Consider the following 19,783-nt stretch of genomic DNA (forward strand, 5'->3'; position numbering starts at 1 on the left):
GGTGAAATGTATGAGAATCATTGAGTTCATTTTGTCTGCCCTGCTGGGATGCTCATTGCATGGCAATTTCTGTAACAATATAGCTTTGCACTCAGTTTTTTAATCAATATCACTCCTCCTCTCAGTCTTGTGCAGGATGGCGTATGCTAATTGATTGCCACCATCAACCCCTGAGGCAGTTGCATTTCAGGAGTGTTGGCTTATGTGTATATACCAGGGGTGGGCAAAGTACGGCTCGCGGGCCGGATCCGGCCCCTCAGGGCTTTGGATCCAGCCAGTGGGATTGCCATCCCTGTGGCACCGCGGACCCCGCGCCGCTTCCCTGCCGCCCCTGAGGCAGGGGATGGGGGCGGGGGGAGGGCTCTGTGCACCGCCCTTGTCTATGGGTTCCACACCTGAAGCTTGTATTGGGCGTGGTTCCCTGTGGAACCCACAGGTGAGGGCAGTGCATGGAGACCCCTGCAGCCTCCCCGCACCCCGCCAGGGGCCTCAGGGATGTGGTGCCGGCTGCTTTCAGGAGTGGTGTGTCATGGGGCCAGGGCGGGTAGGGAGCCTGCCTTAGCAGTGCGGCAGCACTGCTGCCTGAAGCCGCTCCAGGTAAGCGGTGCTGGGCCGGAGCCCACACCCTGAACCCTTTCTGTAATCCACACCCCAACCCCCTGCCCTGAGCCCCCTGCTGTACCCTGCACCCTTCCTGCACCCCAACCCTCTGCCCTGAGCCCCCTCCTGCACCCCACACCCCTCCTGTACCCCAACCCCTGCCCTGAGCCCCCTCCCACACTCCACACCCCCTCCTGCACCCCAACCCCCTGCCCTGAGCCCCTTGTACACCCTGCACCCCTCCTCTGCCCCAACCCCTTTCCCTGAGCCCCTTCCTGTGCACTGCACTCCCTCCCACACCCCCTCCCGCACCCCAACCCCAGCCCTACATTCATGGCCCTGCTTGCAATTTCCCCACCCAGGTATGGCCTTCGGGCCAAAAAGTTTGCCCACCCTGGTTTATACCATAGTTGGCACAGCACTTTGGCATGCAAGGTAGTATATAAATGTAAAGTATTATTATATCATGTATTTGGTTTGTTGGAAATATTCTCTGTATTGGGCACAAAGGCTACAATTTGCCTAAGTGGCACATAAATGTAAAAAACCTTCTGTGTGCCTAACTGAAACAACAGAAATACAAACCTTTCCACATTTGACAGAGAAAAAGTACATTCCCGTTTGCTAACTAATTCCATCACGTTTGTTTAGTATACTTCAAGATGCAATATTGAGGTGCTCTAGGACTCTTCAGAAGATGGAGAGAAACTGGGAATCCTGTACATCTACTAGTGCACATACTATTAAAGCTGAAAAGTTCTAATTGCAGATAAGACCAAGAGGAAGAGGGCACGAAAATAGATGGGGTGGCCATTTATTTAATCACACAAGTGCCTATATTCAACATAAGTGGATAGCTTCTGCCTATTTTTCTGTCTATTTAGGTACTTTAATATGGCCCATCTGAGTACCTCACAATCATTAATAGATTTTATCCTCACAAACCACTGTGTGATATTAGCCCCATAGTATAGATGGAGAACTGAGATACAGGATAGATTTAGTGACTTGCCCAGGGTCATACCCAGGCCTTGTGACTGAGCTGAAAACTGAATACAGGTCTTTTGAATTCCTTTGTTCAGTAGCTTTCATCTTATCTTCTCCCATTCTCATGAGCCCTTGGCAGCCCTCTGCCCAACATCAGTGGCTTACAGTTCCTCCATCGTGGCTGCCACAAGGCATTATGGGGTGTCAGATAGTTCTAGAGCACCTCAGTATTGCATCTTGAAGCACACTAAACAAATGTGATGGAATTAGTTAGCAAACAGGAATGTACTTTTTTTCTGTCATGTTGTAAGATTTGTATTTCTGCCATCTTACTTCATAGAAGTGAAAGTGACCTTATTTGTAATGATTAGGTTTCATTTTCCTGTTCATAACAATTTAGAGGGATACATTTTTATCGTGAAATTATTTTGAAATTTTTTTTAAGATCTCTTTTGTATTAAATGGTTACACAAGACAACCACAAAACTCCCAGCCAACTATGATAAAATGCATAAAGCAAAGAAACAAAAAGTAACAAAGTAAGTAACAAATGCTTAAATCACTATGAGTCTAATTCTCATTTACATTCCATAAATGTACTTTATGCACACTTTAAGGCACATTTACAGTGTCAGAGAAGCATAAAGGGACTTAATGTAAATATAAACTTGGCTCCTCATCTGTGTCTGATCTATAAACAAATACTTATACAAGGTAAATAACAATTTGCAAGAGACAAGAGATGTACATATTCTGTCTCATCGTACCAGTAAATCCCAAAAGTCTGTAAAATATGCTAGTATAAATCTCATCAGTCTTATATGTTTTAATCATATATATAAACATATGAGACTGGTAAGATTTATACTTGAAGTATACTCTTTGTGGTGTGTGTGTGTGTGTGTGTGTGCGCGTATATTTATTTTGATGGAAATATAGGGAAAGAGTTGGTGTATTTATTTACCTTACCGTAGACCATACAACCAAAGTGTTACTACTTCAGCTCTTCTGGAGGAGCTAATAATTCAGAGTAGTGATAACAAAAACTATCATTGATATCTGCAAGGAATTAAAAGTAGATTTGGATGGGGAGAGTGTTCATAAATAAAATATTTTAGTTTCAGCCTAATTAATTGTGTTCATCTGCTATTAATTTTCTTGTTGGTTACAATGGTCATTGTTTGAACAAAGGACAAGAACAGCTGTCAGCATCTGACTTCATGCATTTTTTTAGAGTAGGTTGACATGGTGCTGCTATCATATAGGTATGCAGTTGGGCGTCCCAAATCCGTTCAGTAGATTTTTAAATTGCCCTTCTGAATACAGTTCTGTTTTTTTGTGTGCATTGAACTACAGAGAACTGTGTACTTTAAAATGCATTCCTTTTAAAAAAAGAAGCTCAACGTGTTTCTTGTTAACATGTACTAAGTTGTATAAATGCTTCTGTTTGTTTTAAATCTCTCTAATATATATATATATATAAAATGTCACAAACTTTCTCTCTTTACTAGACTGTTTATTATTAAAAGACTATAGCCAAAAATTCCCTGTAGCTTTTTGGCTAAGTGTGGCTGAGGCAGTCTTGTTGCATAATCTGTTCTTCAGATTTTTGGTGTTGCATTAGTAATAAAATATTAGAATTGGTCTTGCTTTAGCTGCCCTCTCCTCCCACTTAGTGCATGTAATACTGACATTTGTAAGATTAGATGATGTATTTGAATTCTAATAGCTTTTATGAGACTTGTCTGCCCAGAACAAGCTTAATCAGCCCTGGGTTTGTATAGGAGTCGCACCTCAAACACTCAGATGACAGCTATTGGGAAGAGGAGAGCAATTAAAGGACCTCAGGAACTAGTGAATACACAAACTTAACAGCATGAAGAACAGAATTTGGAAATGTCTGATGGAGAAACAGACCCATGTTAATTACCATAACAGTGCAAATGGGACCATAATAAATGGAACCACGTCATGTATCCAAGGAAAACCTGTACCCTGAGGAATCCTGCTTCCCACATGCTGTTTCCTGAGGAAACAACTTTGGCCTAAAATGCTGCAAGGTGGTGAGAGCCGCCTGAGAGCTGACAAGCACCCTTGCCTTCCATGGAGGCTGTAGCCAGGATCAAGGCTCCATTGTGCTAGGTACTGTACTAACACAAAGGTGGAAATTGTCCCTGGCATAGAGGGAGTGGAGGGCTCAGCATCTTCCAGGACGAGGCACTTTGGTAGAAGCTGATAGATTTTAAGGAAGTGTTAACATCCCCCATCTTGCTTGACTTCAATGGGATTAAATTTAGGTTTTGAGTAGAGCTGGTTGGAAAACTGGGTTTTAAAAATTTTGATGAAAACAAGAATGTTTTCATTTTTGGCAAAATTTTCAGTGAAAAACATTAACTTTTAATTTAAAAAAATAAAATAAATAAAGCTGAAACCTGAGAACTTTTCAGCAACTGAAAACCAGTTTGGTTTTGGTTTGGTTTTGTGTTTTGGCTGAAAAATGCCAAAAATCTAAACTTTTTTTTAATTTTGGCCAGAAATTGTTGGTTTTCAGTTTCCTGATTGAAAAAAATCCAATTTGTGAGGAAACCTGTCTTTCTGTAAAATTTTTAATTTTGTCAAAAATCCAATTTTCTGTCAAGAAAACATTTTGACAGGAAATTGTCAACCTCCCCTAGTTTTGAGGGTAATAAATACATCTGTGCAAATTTCTCACAGCAAACAGTTTATTCAGTGCGTTTAGCCTAATGGCAGGTATAACAGTCGGCACGCAGTCTGTACAAACCTGCTTGCAACCTTGGGTATGGATTTGTGTTGCTAGGCTGCGCTGAAGCCCACCCCACCATGCCTTCACTGCTATTTTCAGTGAGACAGCTCTATTGGGGAGCTGCAGGGGTGATGCGCACGGGCAGTGCATGGAGACACACTGTTCCCCTCTCGCCAGGGGCACTCAGAGCTATGCCGACAACCGGCTGCTTCCAGGAGTGTTGTGGGCCTATGGCAAGCAGTTAGCCTGCCTGAGCCCTGCTGTGCTGCTGGCTGGGAGCCGCCTGTGGTAAGCGCCTCCTGGCCAGAGCCTGCACCTCGCACCCCTTCCTGCACCCCCAACCCCCTGCCCCAGGTCAGAATCTCCTCCTACATCCAAACTGCCTCCCAGAGCCCGCACCCCTCACCCTCTCCTGAACCCCAGGCTGGAGCACCCCCCTGCATCCAAACTCCCTCCCAGAAAGAAACTAATATAACAGCTGTTCTAAGGTAAGAAGTAGGCTATTTTGAATTAATTTAACTATATTCGACATGTTTTAAGACTGAAATGTAACCACAGCATGGCTTTATGTTAATTAAAAGGCCAGTTTAGTATAGCATTAATAGCCTCGATGCCATAATTGATCGTTTTGTTTTAAATTAGGAAAAAGACTTCTATATAGGGACCCCACAAAATCTAATAACCTCGGGCCCACAGGAGAGTTAATCTGGCCCTGATTACAATGGCATAAAACTATCAAGAGCCCTTGTCTATATGGGAAAGTTGCACCAATCTAATTTAAATTAGTTGTTTAAACCAGAGAAAACCACATTTTGGTTTAAAAATGGCTTATTCCAGTTTAGCTTAAACCTGTTCTCAGTCAAGTTGAGGGTGTGTGTCTGTGGGGGAGAATCACACTTAAACCATAATAAGAATGTCCACACAGGGGGTTTGTGTCAGTTCAATGAAATCAGTTTAAATTCACACTTGTGGTTAAACTATTGCAACTTTCTCAGATAGATGAGACCCAAGAGGAGAATCGGGTCCAATGGAACTGTTTGTCTGGATAAGGAGAGTAGGACCCGACCCAGTGTTAAGAGCCTGTTTCTGTTGCCACTTGCACTAGTTTCTTGGGATTTGAACTTGCAAACACTCTTGCATGTGAGTAACTTTGCATATGAGTAGTTCCGTTGAGTTCAATGGGACTGTTCACAAATATGAAGTTACTCCTGGGGTGAATATTTGCACAATCGAAGTTTTAGATTATAAGCTTTTAAAGGCAGGGATCATGTACAGCAAGCACTCAGCTATACAATGAGCCCCCAATCCTGACTGCAGCCTCCTGGTGCTACTGCAGTATAAATAATAATAATTAATAATAATAATGCACAATACTGATTTACACCAGTAAAGTGAGAGCAGGATCAAGCCCTAAATCATGTTTCATCCGATGGTTTCATGTTACTTGTTCCAACAAAGCAAGTCTAGTTTTTGGAATGGGAGGAGAAGTTGTTCAGTTATTGCATTTGTTGTATCCCCTTCCTTTCCCTTTTAAAATTATTCATCCTTTCAGTGCACAGTGGAGAATTAGCCATTTGATTCTCAGCACTGGCAATGCTGTCTTTGATTATATTTAAAGTGGAATGTGTTCCCTTTTGATGCTCTGTGGTTTTGAATGAAGTACATGCAAGCAGTTTAATGGTGCAGAACACTTAGACAGTGGCCCTGTTTGCCTTTGCATATTATTTCATCATTTAAAAAAATATTATAGAAATTATTTTTAAAAGGAAGAGACTATGAATTGTCTATTGTTTGCTTATTGAAATTGTTTTCACAGTGTTGTCATTCTCTTCTGTTGAATAGCTATGAGATGTCACATTTTTTGTAAGTTATAACTGCATCAAGCTGTGCTGACAAAATGTCCTGGCATAACTGTTAATATGCATTGTCATTTTAAGCATGAAACAGTTTAGCTAATGATTTATCTCTTATAATGCAGCACTTGGGGCAGCTGTATGATTTGTCTCTTTAGCAAGTCAAGTAATTTCTTTAACAAAATGTTAAGCACAGATGGGCTATAAGCTGTCAGTTAACCATTATTGTGCATGCATCTGCTTGCCTTCAATGCACTGTTTTATGTATTCAGCCACTTACTTAGCCCCAGCTCTCTGAAAAGCGGAACCTACTCTGATTGGCAAATAAAATGTTCATTTGTCTCTTCTTCCTATTGTTTTGTTTTGGTAACACATGTCAGCAGCTCAATTACCCAGTTCATTAACAGCTCCCAATGGACATGATGGCCAACCCATGATAAGGAGGGTGATTGTGGCACATATGGTCAATAATAGCCTGTCTCTTGGCAATTGTAAATAAAAGTCACTGTTGGCCCTTTCCCTTTACTGCAGCTACTGTTTTCCTTTTCACCTTGGTCTACGGAGCTCATTGATCGTGTGATTCTGTCCAAAGAAAATAAAAACTTATCATCTATTGTCAAGAAAAGAACTTTGAGCTACATTGGCTGGTCTTTCCATCCCACTGACATTTTCAACCCATAACTTAGAATTCTTAGTAGATAGGCATATTCTTTTGGTTTCTGTTAACTGATTAATTACTTTATTAATCAGTTTACTTAAATAGTAATAAGTTTTCTTGCCTCTTCTCACTTTCTCTCACTGAAGACTTTTGTTGAGGTGCCTGTGGAGTTTTAAAGAGCCATTTTAAATGTTTTTCTAAGTATGCCCTTTGCGAATTGCAGCAGTTTTCAAAGGGGTAGTTGGAGTGTGACTTAATCCTTGTAGATGAGACATATTCATGTCTAGAACAGACGGTAGTTCTTTTTAAAAAAAAAAAAAAAAATAGTGGCCTAAGTGCCCTATAAAAAGGGTTAAAAGGGATCTTGCTGATTTTTTTCATGTTTCAAACTGTTCCAAACCATTTAATGGCTTTTCTAACTTAAAAATTATCATTGTTTGCAAAATGGTTTCTGATTCTGAAGTATCACCCTTCACACTGTAGTAAGAAAATCTAGTAGCATGAATGCATTTTTATCGTGACTTCACTGGGAAATATCTTGTTTTAATTTTTTGATGCAAGTTTAATTTTTTGTTAGATTAAAGAAGCCCAGTCGTTCACACTTGGATGGATTTATATTTCACAATGTGACCTAACAGAAGGAAGTGCCCACTTAAAAACACAAATGATAAAGAAGGGGGAAAAAATCATAAAGTTTCAGCACAGAAAGAAAACAATGGCACGGATTAAATGACAACACTGAGACCTGGTAAACCGGCCAAAACCACGCATTTCCAAGAGTGTTATAACAGAAGCAGTGCAATTCAGAAATGTTGGGTCAGTTGCTGAGCTGTGGAACACGTTCCATAGCCCTTATCTTAAATAAACATACAATAGTACTGTTGTGAGTCTTAAACAACTCACAGGTGGCTGCGTAGTGACTTTAGACCTTCTGAACTCGTCCCCTGCTGCCTGCCATATTCATAACTAATCTGTACTCTCCATCCAGGGTTGTGGGCACTTGGGGAGTTGTTGAGTGTCAGAGTTTATTTGTACTATTTTGATTAGCACAGACCTGGCAGGGGCTTATTTTCTTTTTAATGACCCCTTGCTGTGAAACTGAGGTTTCAGAAGGAGGAACTGGGGGGAGAGGAGAGGCCTGGCATTACATTTCTGTAGCGGGGGGAAACACAACTCGGAGAGCTGCTGAGCTGGGAGCAGAGTAGTCAGTTGACTCTAGAGTCTTATTTATATTTCATATGCAAATACAGATATTTCCTCAAATGGAAACACTGAGGGGAAAAAAATGTTAGAAGGAAATTAAGATGCCAGTTAGCTTTTCTGAGGACTTTCTTTTTTGTGGCGAAAAGGACTCCTGACTTTTTCTGATCTATTACTGTTAAAATGCCAGCTGCTGAAAGCTTAGCCTAACACAAACAATGATCTAAAAAGGCATGTATTGCCTCGCCACCTACCACTGCTAGGAGTTTTTATAGCAAATGAACCCTGGAGATTTATTTGGAGAGTGCTTAGGGAGCGTCTTATGGCTCAAACCCTATGACAGATTCTCTCTCTTTCTTTCTTTCTCTCTTTTCTTTTTTAGTACATATGTAATATTTTTAAATTTACATTTGAACTCAGTTACCTCTCCCATCGAAAATAAATGTTGACAGGGAGTCTCCAGGTGCCGAGGTCTCTGGATTGGATTGGTTTGGATTAACCCCTACTGTGCATCCAGTTTAACCTCACCACCCGCCCCTACCATCCCCAAAAAAACAACCTCCCCCTTCTCATCCACTTCAGCTTTCTTTGTGTCTCCTGCATCCTGCCAGGCAGGTGTCAGAGCCCTGAATGCGGGCAAAGGCCCTGTTGATGGATACCACAGATGGAGCGTGGAAATTGGTAGAATAGGCTTCAGCCACAGGCCATTTCTTAGGATCCAACAAAAGCCTCCAAATAAGTCAACAAAAATCCCAAAGATCACAAAGGAAAAGTGTCATTTGTCATTTACTCTGGGTTTGTGTGGGGGTATCAGCCTTGCTGCACTTCTCCTGGCTTGCACCCGAGTAAACATGATAGAGGTCATTCACATCTTTTTCAGTGTAAAAGGCTACTTCAGATCAGAAAACAGTTAGCTGCCCCATTGTGTCCTCTGTGTTGAATGCTAAAGTATACAAGTATAGAACATTCTGCAATTAGCCAGATAGGTGCATCAGACATTGAGTTGCCCTGTTCAAAGACTTAAGTAATAGAGAAGGGGGGAGGGAGTCCTGTTAAATTAATATTACATAAAATAAATAACAAGAGGTGGCAAATGGCAATGTAAAGCTCAGTCTCAGCCCAATGGGATGTTTAAGACAGGTCTTTGTCTTGTCTTATTTTAACAAAATCCACAGTTATAATCAGTGCTTCTAGCACAGACCAAGGATTATTAGTGTGGAAGAAAGTCAGTATGATTTTTGTGGTGGTTAATTTTATAACAGTTGAATGTTTGCCAATAAATTTCTGCCTTCAAAGCTCTGCAGAAGGATATCCCTCCTTTCAGTCATTTCTAAAGTGCACTGTGTTGCATCTGTAATAAATGAATATATGGTTTTTAAATGGTTGTCATGTTTTTATTTAATTATTCAAATGAAATGTCGTGCTGAGAAAAAAAACAATGCACAGAATGAGCACTTATGAATTATTTTGTTCTGTTTTCGTATGGGCATGTCTATTTGTGATGTGCTTTGGGAACCAATAATTACAGAATTCCATGTGACCAAATCCCTATGAAATTGAGCAAAGGTTTTGTGCATAATAGTGTTAACTAGGATGAAGTATTTCCTGAGGCCACCAAACAGGTCACAAGGGGTTAACGGACAAAGACTTGCTCTCTAATTCTGTAATTCCTTCTTTAATTAAACTTCATGGCTAGTCCACTGGTGGCACTTACGGTTTCTCCTCCCACTTTGATTTGCTTCTTAAGGGAGGAATTTGTAATCCTGTGGGGTGATTGTTGTCCTGTACATGATCTTTTTGGAAACTGACAACTCTCCTCCATCCTCCAGCTATTGCAAAATGGGGTTTGAGTACTAACCTCTCTGGGCTAATTATAAAGGTTAGCTCCTTTTATTTTCTGACTCTCTCTGCCCTACTTCCCTTGTTTATATATAAATGGCTCTCACACTCACATCATTATACACTCAATACCTTTCTAAGCCAGTAATATCATAGAAATATATGAGACTGCTCACAGGTACCATAAAAAGGGGTAGCTTAGTCAGAATGTACATCACAAAATGGTTCTAATTTCTTAGGTACATGTGTCTATTTCTGGGCTTTGTCAATATCCTGGTAGGCCCTTTACCTGGTTAAAAGTTTATTAAGAGTTGTTTTTTCAGTCAAAAGCCCATTCATCTCTGAACAGACTTCAATAAAGAAAAATATGATGCACTCTGTTGTACAGACAGCCTGCTGTCATTTGAGATTACATTTGCCTGATTCTAATAATGCAGATCAGATGAGACAAATGAACTCGATATTTTTCAATAACAATAGTCAGGTTTGGAGTAGAATGGTACTGATGAACTTGTCTGAATAGGAAAGCTATTTAATCTGAGGTTAAATTTTCTCCTTCATTTTGTGATTCCATCTCAGGATTTGTGAGTTGTATTAGATATATTAACCTAGATTCTTAGCTACTTTGCTGAGAAAAATGTTCAGATTAGCAGTCCTGTTTTAAAGTCCATGCCTTTTCTTTACTGTAAATGACAACATTTGAATGTGGAATGGAAATAGAATTAAGCATATATTTCTGTGCTAAATACATCATCCTGTCATGGACACAAGATGCCAGCATCTTCAGCAAACAGGGAAACATCAGAAATAGTTCACTGTTTATAAAATAATTTAAACTGCCTTTTTACAATTTACCTAATACCCCCCCTGCCCAGTTAATGAAGGTATTCAGGTGAGGATACTGAGATTAATTCAATTTTCACATTCGCTATGCATTTCAGCTTTAACTTTCCTCATATGAAATGCATATTTCCCTTGCATAGCCTGAGTAAGTCTGATAGTTATGTAGAGGTTGTGGTGAATGGAACCCTCCCACACAGAGAGGAAGGATGGCTAAATAGTTAGGGCATGCCTCTGTGACTTGAGACTGGGTTCAACTCTCTGCTCTGCCACATAGTTCCTATGTGACCTTGGGAAAGTCACTTAGGACAAAATTTTCAGAAGCACTTATGTCACTTAGGAGCCTAAGTCTCTTACGCACTTTTCAAAATTTTACCCTTAGTGTGTTTGTGGCTCACTTCCCCATCTGTAAAAGGGGATAATAGAAGTTCACTCTCTCCTGGGGTGTTGTAAAGATAAATATATTAAAGACTGTGAAACATTAAGATACTACTATGATGGGGCAGGGGGCATCTAAACACCTTAGGCCTTGTCTACATTTAGGGCAGCATGTAGAGTACAGGCACTATACATGTAGCTACATGCCTCAGCTGTGTCCATACATGTCTCTGTGGTGTGTAGCTACAGGTGTCTGGCAGTGGGCAAGTAGTGAGGAAAGGCTACCTCAGTGGGGAGGCAACGGGGAAAGGCTCCAGCAGCCAGGAGCTGCCAGAAACTTTGTCTACCTCCCCAGGCCTTAGCCTTTCCCTACTGCTGGAACTTTTCACTCTGGTGGAAAAAGGCTCCGGCAGGGGGGTGGCAGTGGGACACTATACTGCTAACTATAGCAGTGTGGATGTGGGAGGCACTGCTTGGGTATGTAGAAAGCTGTGTAGGTAATATACTGTAGGTTTCAGGTATGTAGGGCACTCTACTTTCCTCTCCTAAGCAGGAGTGCCAGAACAGGGTGGGACAGGGAACCATGGCCCCATCACTTCTTACTGGCTGTAAGACAAACAATAGATGGGAGGGGGCAGAGAGGAGCGAGTGGGAGGCGGGTTCTTGGGGGTAGAGGCAGTGCAGGGGTGGGGCCTCGGGGAATGGGTGGCATGAGAGTGGGGGCTTGGGGAGAAGGGGTGGTATGGGGCCCCAGTTTGGGTGTTGGCGGGCCCCACCCCCCCACTTTTAGAGAGCTTTCGTCGCTCCTGCTCCTAAGCCATTCCTCACTGACTACACTAGCTGGGCATGCTCTGTGTGTACTCTATACCCCACTGTAGCTTTGAAGACATGCCTTTAGATAGATAGGGCAGCCAGCATCAGCCTAGCTCCTGAGGGATGCTGGGAGGAAAGTACTGAAAGAGGCCCTGATATCGATAGGGTTTGGAGCTTCCTTTCCCCATGGATTCCTTCTTGGCCTTCATAGGTTTTAAGGCCAGACACCATTGTTCTTCATAAACTTATAAATCCCTCCCAATCAAAGGGAGCGTTTGGCAGAGAAAGTGTCTCAAAAGTGGACCTCACAGGGGTTCCTGAGTCCTGTTTCAGGTTTTACCAGAAGCAGGTACAGAGAACCATTAATACTTCTGTTGTGCTCTTCTAACAGAAGCACCAACTTCTCCTAGTCTAGCTAATTAGCCACATAGCTATTCCAGTTGAGTTGTTATAGCAACAGAGAATGATTATGTCTGGAGCCACTGTAGGGAAGATAACTAGAGAAGGTTGTGTTTCTGTTTTTAAGCTTCCTGGATGGTTTAATGCTGGTGTTTGTAACTCTGCAAGCTTTGAAGAAGGTAAAAGACCTGAAATGATTTGGTCAAATATATTGGGCACTAAAACAAATTCAAAGAACAAGGAGTATTATTTATTTAATGATACAGTAGAATTTTTACTTGATAATGAAGAGGGTTTTGAACCACATTGAAACAGAATTAAACTGTTTGAAATCAGCAGATCATGCTGTCTGTTCTCAAGGATTTTATTTGAAAAATTGGCTGGGTACTTTCATTTTAGGGCCCAAATCCTTCAAGTCTTGCTCAGACACGGCTCTCATTGAGGTGAGAGACTGGGAGTTGTATGTACTTCTCAGTGCATTACAATTATGAACTAAAATGGGAATTTTGGCCAAGAATGCCTGCAGAAAACATTTATTGTGTTTGGATGACTGAAATAGTTTACAGATGAGATTAAAGTTAATCTAATTGCTGTATCCTAGCAATCTATGAAGTCATTTAGAAATCTGACTGGTTAGTGTGTTGTTGAGAGTCTCTGTACTAGCAATAGCTATTCCTCTGTGTGTCCAGAAATTCATAAACTCTTCAGCTGAGTTGCCTGTAAAAGGACCTTGTCTTTCCTACACGCAAGACTGGGTAAATAGATTAAGTGTACTTATTGGTTCAAACAGCTTGAGTGAAATTGAATATGTAAAATAGTTGGAACTGAACAAGTCAGTCTCTTTAGCTAGAGTTAAAATGAGATTTCTGTTCTGGCTTTGTGTTTTTAGTTATGCTTGAATGACTCATGTTCAGGAGATTATTTTATATCAAGGTCTGTACCAATAATCTATTTCATTCTATTTAAGGTAGAAATGGTGCTAGTATTTCAATAAAATGATGAATTGTAATATCAGTGGGGAGTCCCCTTCCCGTTGCTGGATGGGTTCCCTTGCAGAGGTTAATGGATGAGGGAATTTTTGCCTGCTGGGATAGTCTCCACTCACATGGGCTACTGCCCTTATATTACCCCTCACCCCACCCTTTTCTATTACAGTTACCTGATGGAGGAGGAGAGAGCGTGTTGCCAGGGTTCTGGAAGAGGCTTTTGAAATGAAGTCAGAATAAGATAGAAGTAGAGTCTATATAAACCCCTCCCCCATCCCTATCAGAACAAGGAAGAAAACGTACTGTATGTCTATGCAGTGTGGTTGTAACCATGTTGGTCCCAGGATATTTGAGAGACAAGGTGGGTGAGGTAATATTTTTTTATTGGACCAACTTCTGTGGCTTGAAAGCTGGTCTCTCTCACCAACAGAAGATGGTCCAATAAAAGATATTACCTCACCCAAATTGTCTCTCTGTTCTATGTGTAGACATTTTGAGTCTGCACAGTATACACTTCATAGGCCTTATAGATATGGGGATACAGAGCAACTACACAGAATCGTATGTCTGAGCTCTCCCTGCATCCATGTTACTATCTTCTCCCCATAGAGACTAGGAAACTAGGAAAGGTGGGCTTGAGCTGCAAAATCACTTCTAGATCTGAGCTTCCTCATAGTTTGGGGAAGGTTGCATCTGGGGGCTTTGTTGTTTAGCCCATAATAAAAATAAAGTACAGTTGCAAAGTTTGGATCTGATCTGAATCCAACCGAAGTTTGGGAGTGTTTAAAGAAGCATTTTGGGTCAGGCTCATTTCTAGAAACAAAACAATGAGAAACAGAACAATAGAGCCATTATGTTAGCCACTAAACTATATTCTTTTCTAGATGTGATTAATCCACTGCACAGAAATTACAAGGACAAGTTCTTGAAATACATTTGGGGTATTTTGATCAGTATAAGAATCTGATAAGAATTTAAATCCCGATTTCTCTGTAATCCTCTCATTACTTTCTTTAATCTTTCCCCGTGCTGATGACCTAAAATGCTTGTAAATGTCACAGTGTAATCCAGGTTCTTCCCCATTTGTAGGGGAAAGTCAGCTGAGGTAGGGGAGCACTGTCATGCAATCTGTCAGTATACCTTGTTCCAAAGGGGCATCTTGCATTGGCTGTGCAGCCCAGAAGGCTAGTAGAGCCAGCATGGGCAGATTTAGGGAACCTATGGGATGCACTCGTTCAGCACATCTCCCAGGCTGTCTCTGTCAGTGTGGGAAACTTATGGTGTCCCAGCTGGAACATGAATGTAGTTTCCTACGGTGGAATCCCAGGAAGAGACTGAAGAGGGTGAGGAAGGGGGTTTGAGGGATATAATATTCCAGTGGGATGATCCTTATTTTGTTTAGGACAGAGTTTTATGGTTAGACACACATTCTGGTGTCAGAAAAGCACCTTTATTGCTTTGACCTAATTCATCCCTGATGAAGGTTAATTTAATCAATAGTTATACCAGACATGAATCTGGCCTTTCATGTGTGTTTTTATTTTTGCCAAAAGCAATTGTGCTTTTTGTGCTAGCAACTCATATGCCTCTAATAAAAACAGTGGTTCAACTTCTGCCGTCCTTAACTGAGCAAAATTCCCTTGAAGAACTTGGCCCTTATCAACAAGCTGAGTAATAATTGATACTAGAGTGGAGAATAAGGTCAGACACAAACTACCACTCTTAGTATATGCTCAGTGCTCATATTCTTATATAAGCTCCCTACACAATACCAGATAAGATCTTATATGAGCATTAACACTTGTCCAAACCTACCTAGCAGAATCTCAGGAAGGCACAAGATACATAAATAAGTGGCAAATGATTATGAAAATATAATCCTGTTGAATTATACTTGTATGGATGTGGAAGTACCATGCAGATTTGCAGAACTGGACAAATAATGCAAAAGATGTTATGCAAATATTTAATCACATTTAAAAATGAATTTGCTTCAGATGTCCTTTTTGTATTCGATTTCCATAATAATTTGAGCAATCAGGTGTTACTGACACATCTATGAAAAAATAATTTCAAAGTCACACTCACGGGTGTTCATTGGGGCAGAATTTTAAATTAGCTGCAAGTGCTTATTTGTTTACTCAATCAGGAGAAAGGATCAAGACCATATGGCTTATCTGACCAATGAAAATGAAGCAGTACAGATCAAATTTCAAATGCCGGCAATAATCTGATAGAGTAAAAAATTAATTGAATATGTTTGAATAACAAATACATTCAGGGAAATCATAATCTGCTCCCAGATATCCCAGGGCCAGGAAAAGAGGATAAATTCATTGAACAAACGGTTGAGAATTATTCATTCATCTCAGCAAATGTACCAGTAATACACTGTAAAGTAGCATTTACCTCTGCTCTCGGATTAGAGTTTGTCTATTCTAGAATCAAGTTTATGAAATGAATCAAGATTTATATTCGAAGCTATTTATTCCCCAGTGGAAAAAAAATTATGGATTACTTTTTCTTTTGGTTTTGTCAGCTAGAACCTTATTGCTCCCTGATTTTTCTTCCAGCATCAGCACCCCAATCTGATGAAGGCTCTGACATAGATTCTGAACCAGATTTACCTTTAAAAAGAAAGCAGCGTCGTAGTCGAACAACCTTTACTGCAGAACAACTAGAAGAACTGGAAAGAGCTTTTGAGAGGACCCACTACCCTGATATTTACACTCGGGAAGAACTTGCACAGAGAGCCAAACTTACTGAGGCTCGGGTTCAGGTACATGTTTAAAAAGCTGTCTAAAGAAAGCGGTTTCCTTTTCCGTCATTGCATAGGTTTGTTAGAAAGCTTAGAGATCATTTTGTTTATGTTCTTGCATAACTATAATATGGGATAAAAGGAAAAATGAGAAGCCAGGCTATTTATAAGCTCAGTTGTTGGGTTTTTTTTGTTTTTTTTACACTTACCAATGGACAATGGTTTTCCAACTTTCATAACTGTGGATCACTTTGAAGGAGAGATTTTTTGTTGTTTAAATATCATGGTACACTTACAATAAATGTAATGGAAAGAGATTAGAGGAAACAATTATCTGTTTTCCCAGTTTGTTTAATTTGCACATTTAAGTACACTCTCTAAATAGTCCTTTTCACTGTTTCCCCCATTTATAATTAATTAGCTAGTTTCCCCTGGTTTGTATTGGACAGCAACATGGAATAGAATTAAAAAAAACAAACAAAAAAAAACCCAGAAAAATTTGACTGTAAACCACGAAAGTTGACAGGGTGATTCAGGTGTGTACTACCTGAAACTACTTGCACTTCAACTTTTGAAGTTGACGAGATTTCAAGTTTATGGTGTTTCCTTTCATCCCCATTGTCACTGCAATTAAGAAATCTTTGGACATACACATTTTCAAAATAATATGGATCTGAGTAGATGTAAACAATTTAAAATTCTGATGGTGAAAATAGTGGGATTATATAAATAGGGATAAAGTGGGTTTCCAAACCCGCCCGTTGGCCAATTCAGGAATGGACTGTCCCAAGGAGTTTAGGTTCAGAGTGCATCAGACACTTTCTGCTTCATGGTTGCCAAAGAGAACTACTTTCTACCAAACCCAAAATCCCATGGTTGCCTGGTTTGGAGTTCCATTACTAACTGAAAACTAGGATCAGATTTGCTAACAATTATGATTCATTTCAAAGGATTTGTGCCCCATTTTGAGCTAGTCTTGAGTGGTCTTGGGTAAGCTTAACTTTGGGTGTTGAACTCAAGCAAAACGTGTGTCTGCACATATTTCAGGAAGAAAAACAAATGAAATTTGGTTGCTTTGGCTGAATTTTGCTTTGTTGTTTTGAGTTCTTTTGAAATTGAACCTGGTGTGGGAGGTTCAAATCCCTGTAAATTGAAATAAACAACCAAAAATATTGCGCTAACCCTTGCAAAATAAGAGTGCCAATTGCAACACAGTTCTATTGCTGTGTATACTTCCTCATAGATCCAGCCATTTTGCATTTTGCCCATTTTTGACTTTCTTACTGAAGTGTTCACACAGCTATTGTAACTGTCCTGTTATGATTGGGAAAGCAAATCTACTGCATGGATGAACTGTAGTTCTTTGAGAAGATAAACTCAATGAGGCATAGTTCCATTATTAATTGAACACCTTTACTGAGAGTGAAAAGCCAACAAAACAGATGACAGCATCTTAAATGGAATTGTACTGCACTAGACTAAAATGGGCAGTGACAATGGGATGGGATGTGCGCAAATATAACAACTATGATCTTCTACACTAGGTCTATTAGGAGCAGGAATAGCTTCTAGGTTATGGAGTTCCAGTCTACATTAACGTCAAATGTGGAAAAACAATAAAAAAGTTATTAATATTTTTCTAAATTAGTGACCCACAGTTAGAAGAAAAGCAGAACTCTCATTAACATAACAGCTGTCTTAATGTGGCTTTAACCCGGTGACTTCTTACATTCCTTATGGTTTCCTCTGTTCCCTTGAGATTCTCACCAGTGCTATGATCTACAGCCTCACACATTCCCTAGTACATCTAACATATGGATCTTTGACTTAATCCAGCATGGAAGGAAAGATCCCAGTCAATCAATGATTAAAATACCAGAACTAAACCTTTTCTGGATTAAAGAGGAGATTCATCTGAAATAGCCAGTGTGTGGGTACTTGTTTAGTCTTCTCAATCTGCCTGGAACACTAGAAGTCTGACAAAGCGGTTCAGCACTAGCTGAAGACTGTGCACAGTATTGCATAAAACACATGTATGAAGGACATGATCTAAAAGAAGAATCATGAAAGAAAAATTGCAAAGAGATTTAAGGATGAGGAGGTGGATGGCTATAATGACATGGCATTCGTAGTTTTGCTTAATCATCTTTCATTGATATATATATATTTGGTGAGCAACAATCATAGACTCATAAGACTGGAAGGGACCTCGAGAGGCCATCTAGCCCAGTCGTCTGCACTGAGGCAGGATGACCCACCCTTGGAGATTTTTAAGAGCAGGTTAGACAATGATGGAGATTCCACAACCTCCCTAAGCAATTTATTCCAGTGCCTAACTACCCTGACAGGTAGGAATTTTTTCCTAATGTCCAACCTAAACTGCCCTTGCTGGAATTTAAGCCCATTGCTTCTTGTCCTATCCTCAGAGGTTAAAGAGAACAATACGATAGGAGCCTATAAAAATGCTCATCATCAATAACTGTGTCATTTTTCCCCCCTTGCTACTGTAACAGCAGATACTGTTTTTATGTGCAGGAAGCCACTGTTGTATGCCAATTATGAGTATTTATACACTATGAAATATCTGCCAGAACCAATCCTCCCTCCAGCCTCTTAAGGCCTCACTGTGGGAGCTCCATTCTGACACATCTACTCTGTTGGAATGAGGCTGCACTCTGGGGAACCACAAAAGGTTTGGCAGACTGAGAAGCCACCTCCATAGTGGAGCTGCTAATTCTGCTCCTTAAGGGTATGTCTACATGGCAATTAAAAACCATGTCAGCGGATTTGGGCTAGCAGGGCTTAGATTAAGGGGCTGTTTATTTGAGGTGTAGATATTTGGGCTTAGGCTGAAGCCCAGGTTCTAGGACCCTGCAAAGGGGAGGGTCCCAGAGCTCCAAATCCAGCCTGAACCCAAATTTCTACATCACAGTTAAACAGCCCCTTAGCTCGAGCCCCATGAGCCTGAGTCAGCTGGCGCAGGCCAGCTCTGGGTGTCTAGTTGCAGTGTAGACATACCCTTAGACATTTTTGACTCTAAAATCCCTCCATCACTGCCTCCCCCTTACAATCTTCTAGGCTCTATTACCAGCTGAGGGTGGGGGACAAGGGTGGAAGAAACTTGCAGCCAAAATTGCATGAAAATTAGAGAGCTCAGCAACGGATGCAGCTTCTCCCTCTACTCATTCATCTGCAACTCCCAATGTGGAAACTTAAGACATAAATGGTATGATATGGGGGAGGCACAGAGATGGAGAGGGAGGGTGAAGTGTGTGATGGAGATGTGGCATATCCAGTTCTTCAAGTCACACTCAGTCAGAATCTGAACTCTGTTCTCAATTAGATTTAAGGTTTATTCCCATAGACATGTGTACAGTGGTAGAGTTTGTTTGTGTGTGATATTGGGGAAATGGACATGTGTTCGGATAGAGAGGAAGTGGGATTGTTGTGCAGGTAGGGAGCTTGTGAGTGTGATGTTTGTGTAGTGAGACATGAGAGATGAAGTTGTACACATTTAATGTTGTTTTCACTGGTGATGTCTTTGATTTGAATTTTTTTTTTTTTTTTTTTGGTCAAGCGATGCTCTTGAGTTACTTTAATTCTATGCTAATGATGGGGTTTTGTGTGTTTAGAAGATTATGATTATGGAGCTGTTTGGGAACAGTCATTTCCATTCTGCAGGATGGAATTTCAACCTTTTATTTTATT

At 40.6% G+C, this 19,783-nt stretch overlaps 1 protein-coding gene across 3 annotated transcripts in view; it reads left to right on the forward strand.

Annotated features, from left to right (window-relative positions):
• PAX3 (paired box 3) overlaps positions 1 to 19,783 on the forward strand; it is a 122,142-nt gene that overhangs the window by 64,210 nt on the left and 38,149 nt on the right. For all 3 annotated transcript variants that reach the window (XM_073359957.1, XM_073359959.1, XM_073359958.1), the window contains one exon: positions 15,891 to 16,096. In XM_073359957.1, coding sequence (XP_073216058.1) covers positions 15,891 to 16,096 — 206 coding nt within the window. The remainder of the gene's footprint in view (positions 1 to 15,890; positions 16,097 to 19,783) is intronic.

Source organism: Lepidochelys kempii, chromosome 9 (assembly GCF_965140285.1).
Source record: "Lepidochelys kempii isolate rLepKem1 chromosome 9, rLepKem1.hap1, whole genome shotgun sequence".
Classification (NCBI taxonomy): Eukaryota; Metazoa; Chordata; order Testudines; family Cheloniidae; genus Lepidochelys; species Lepidochelys kempii.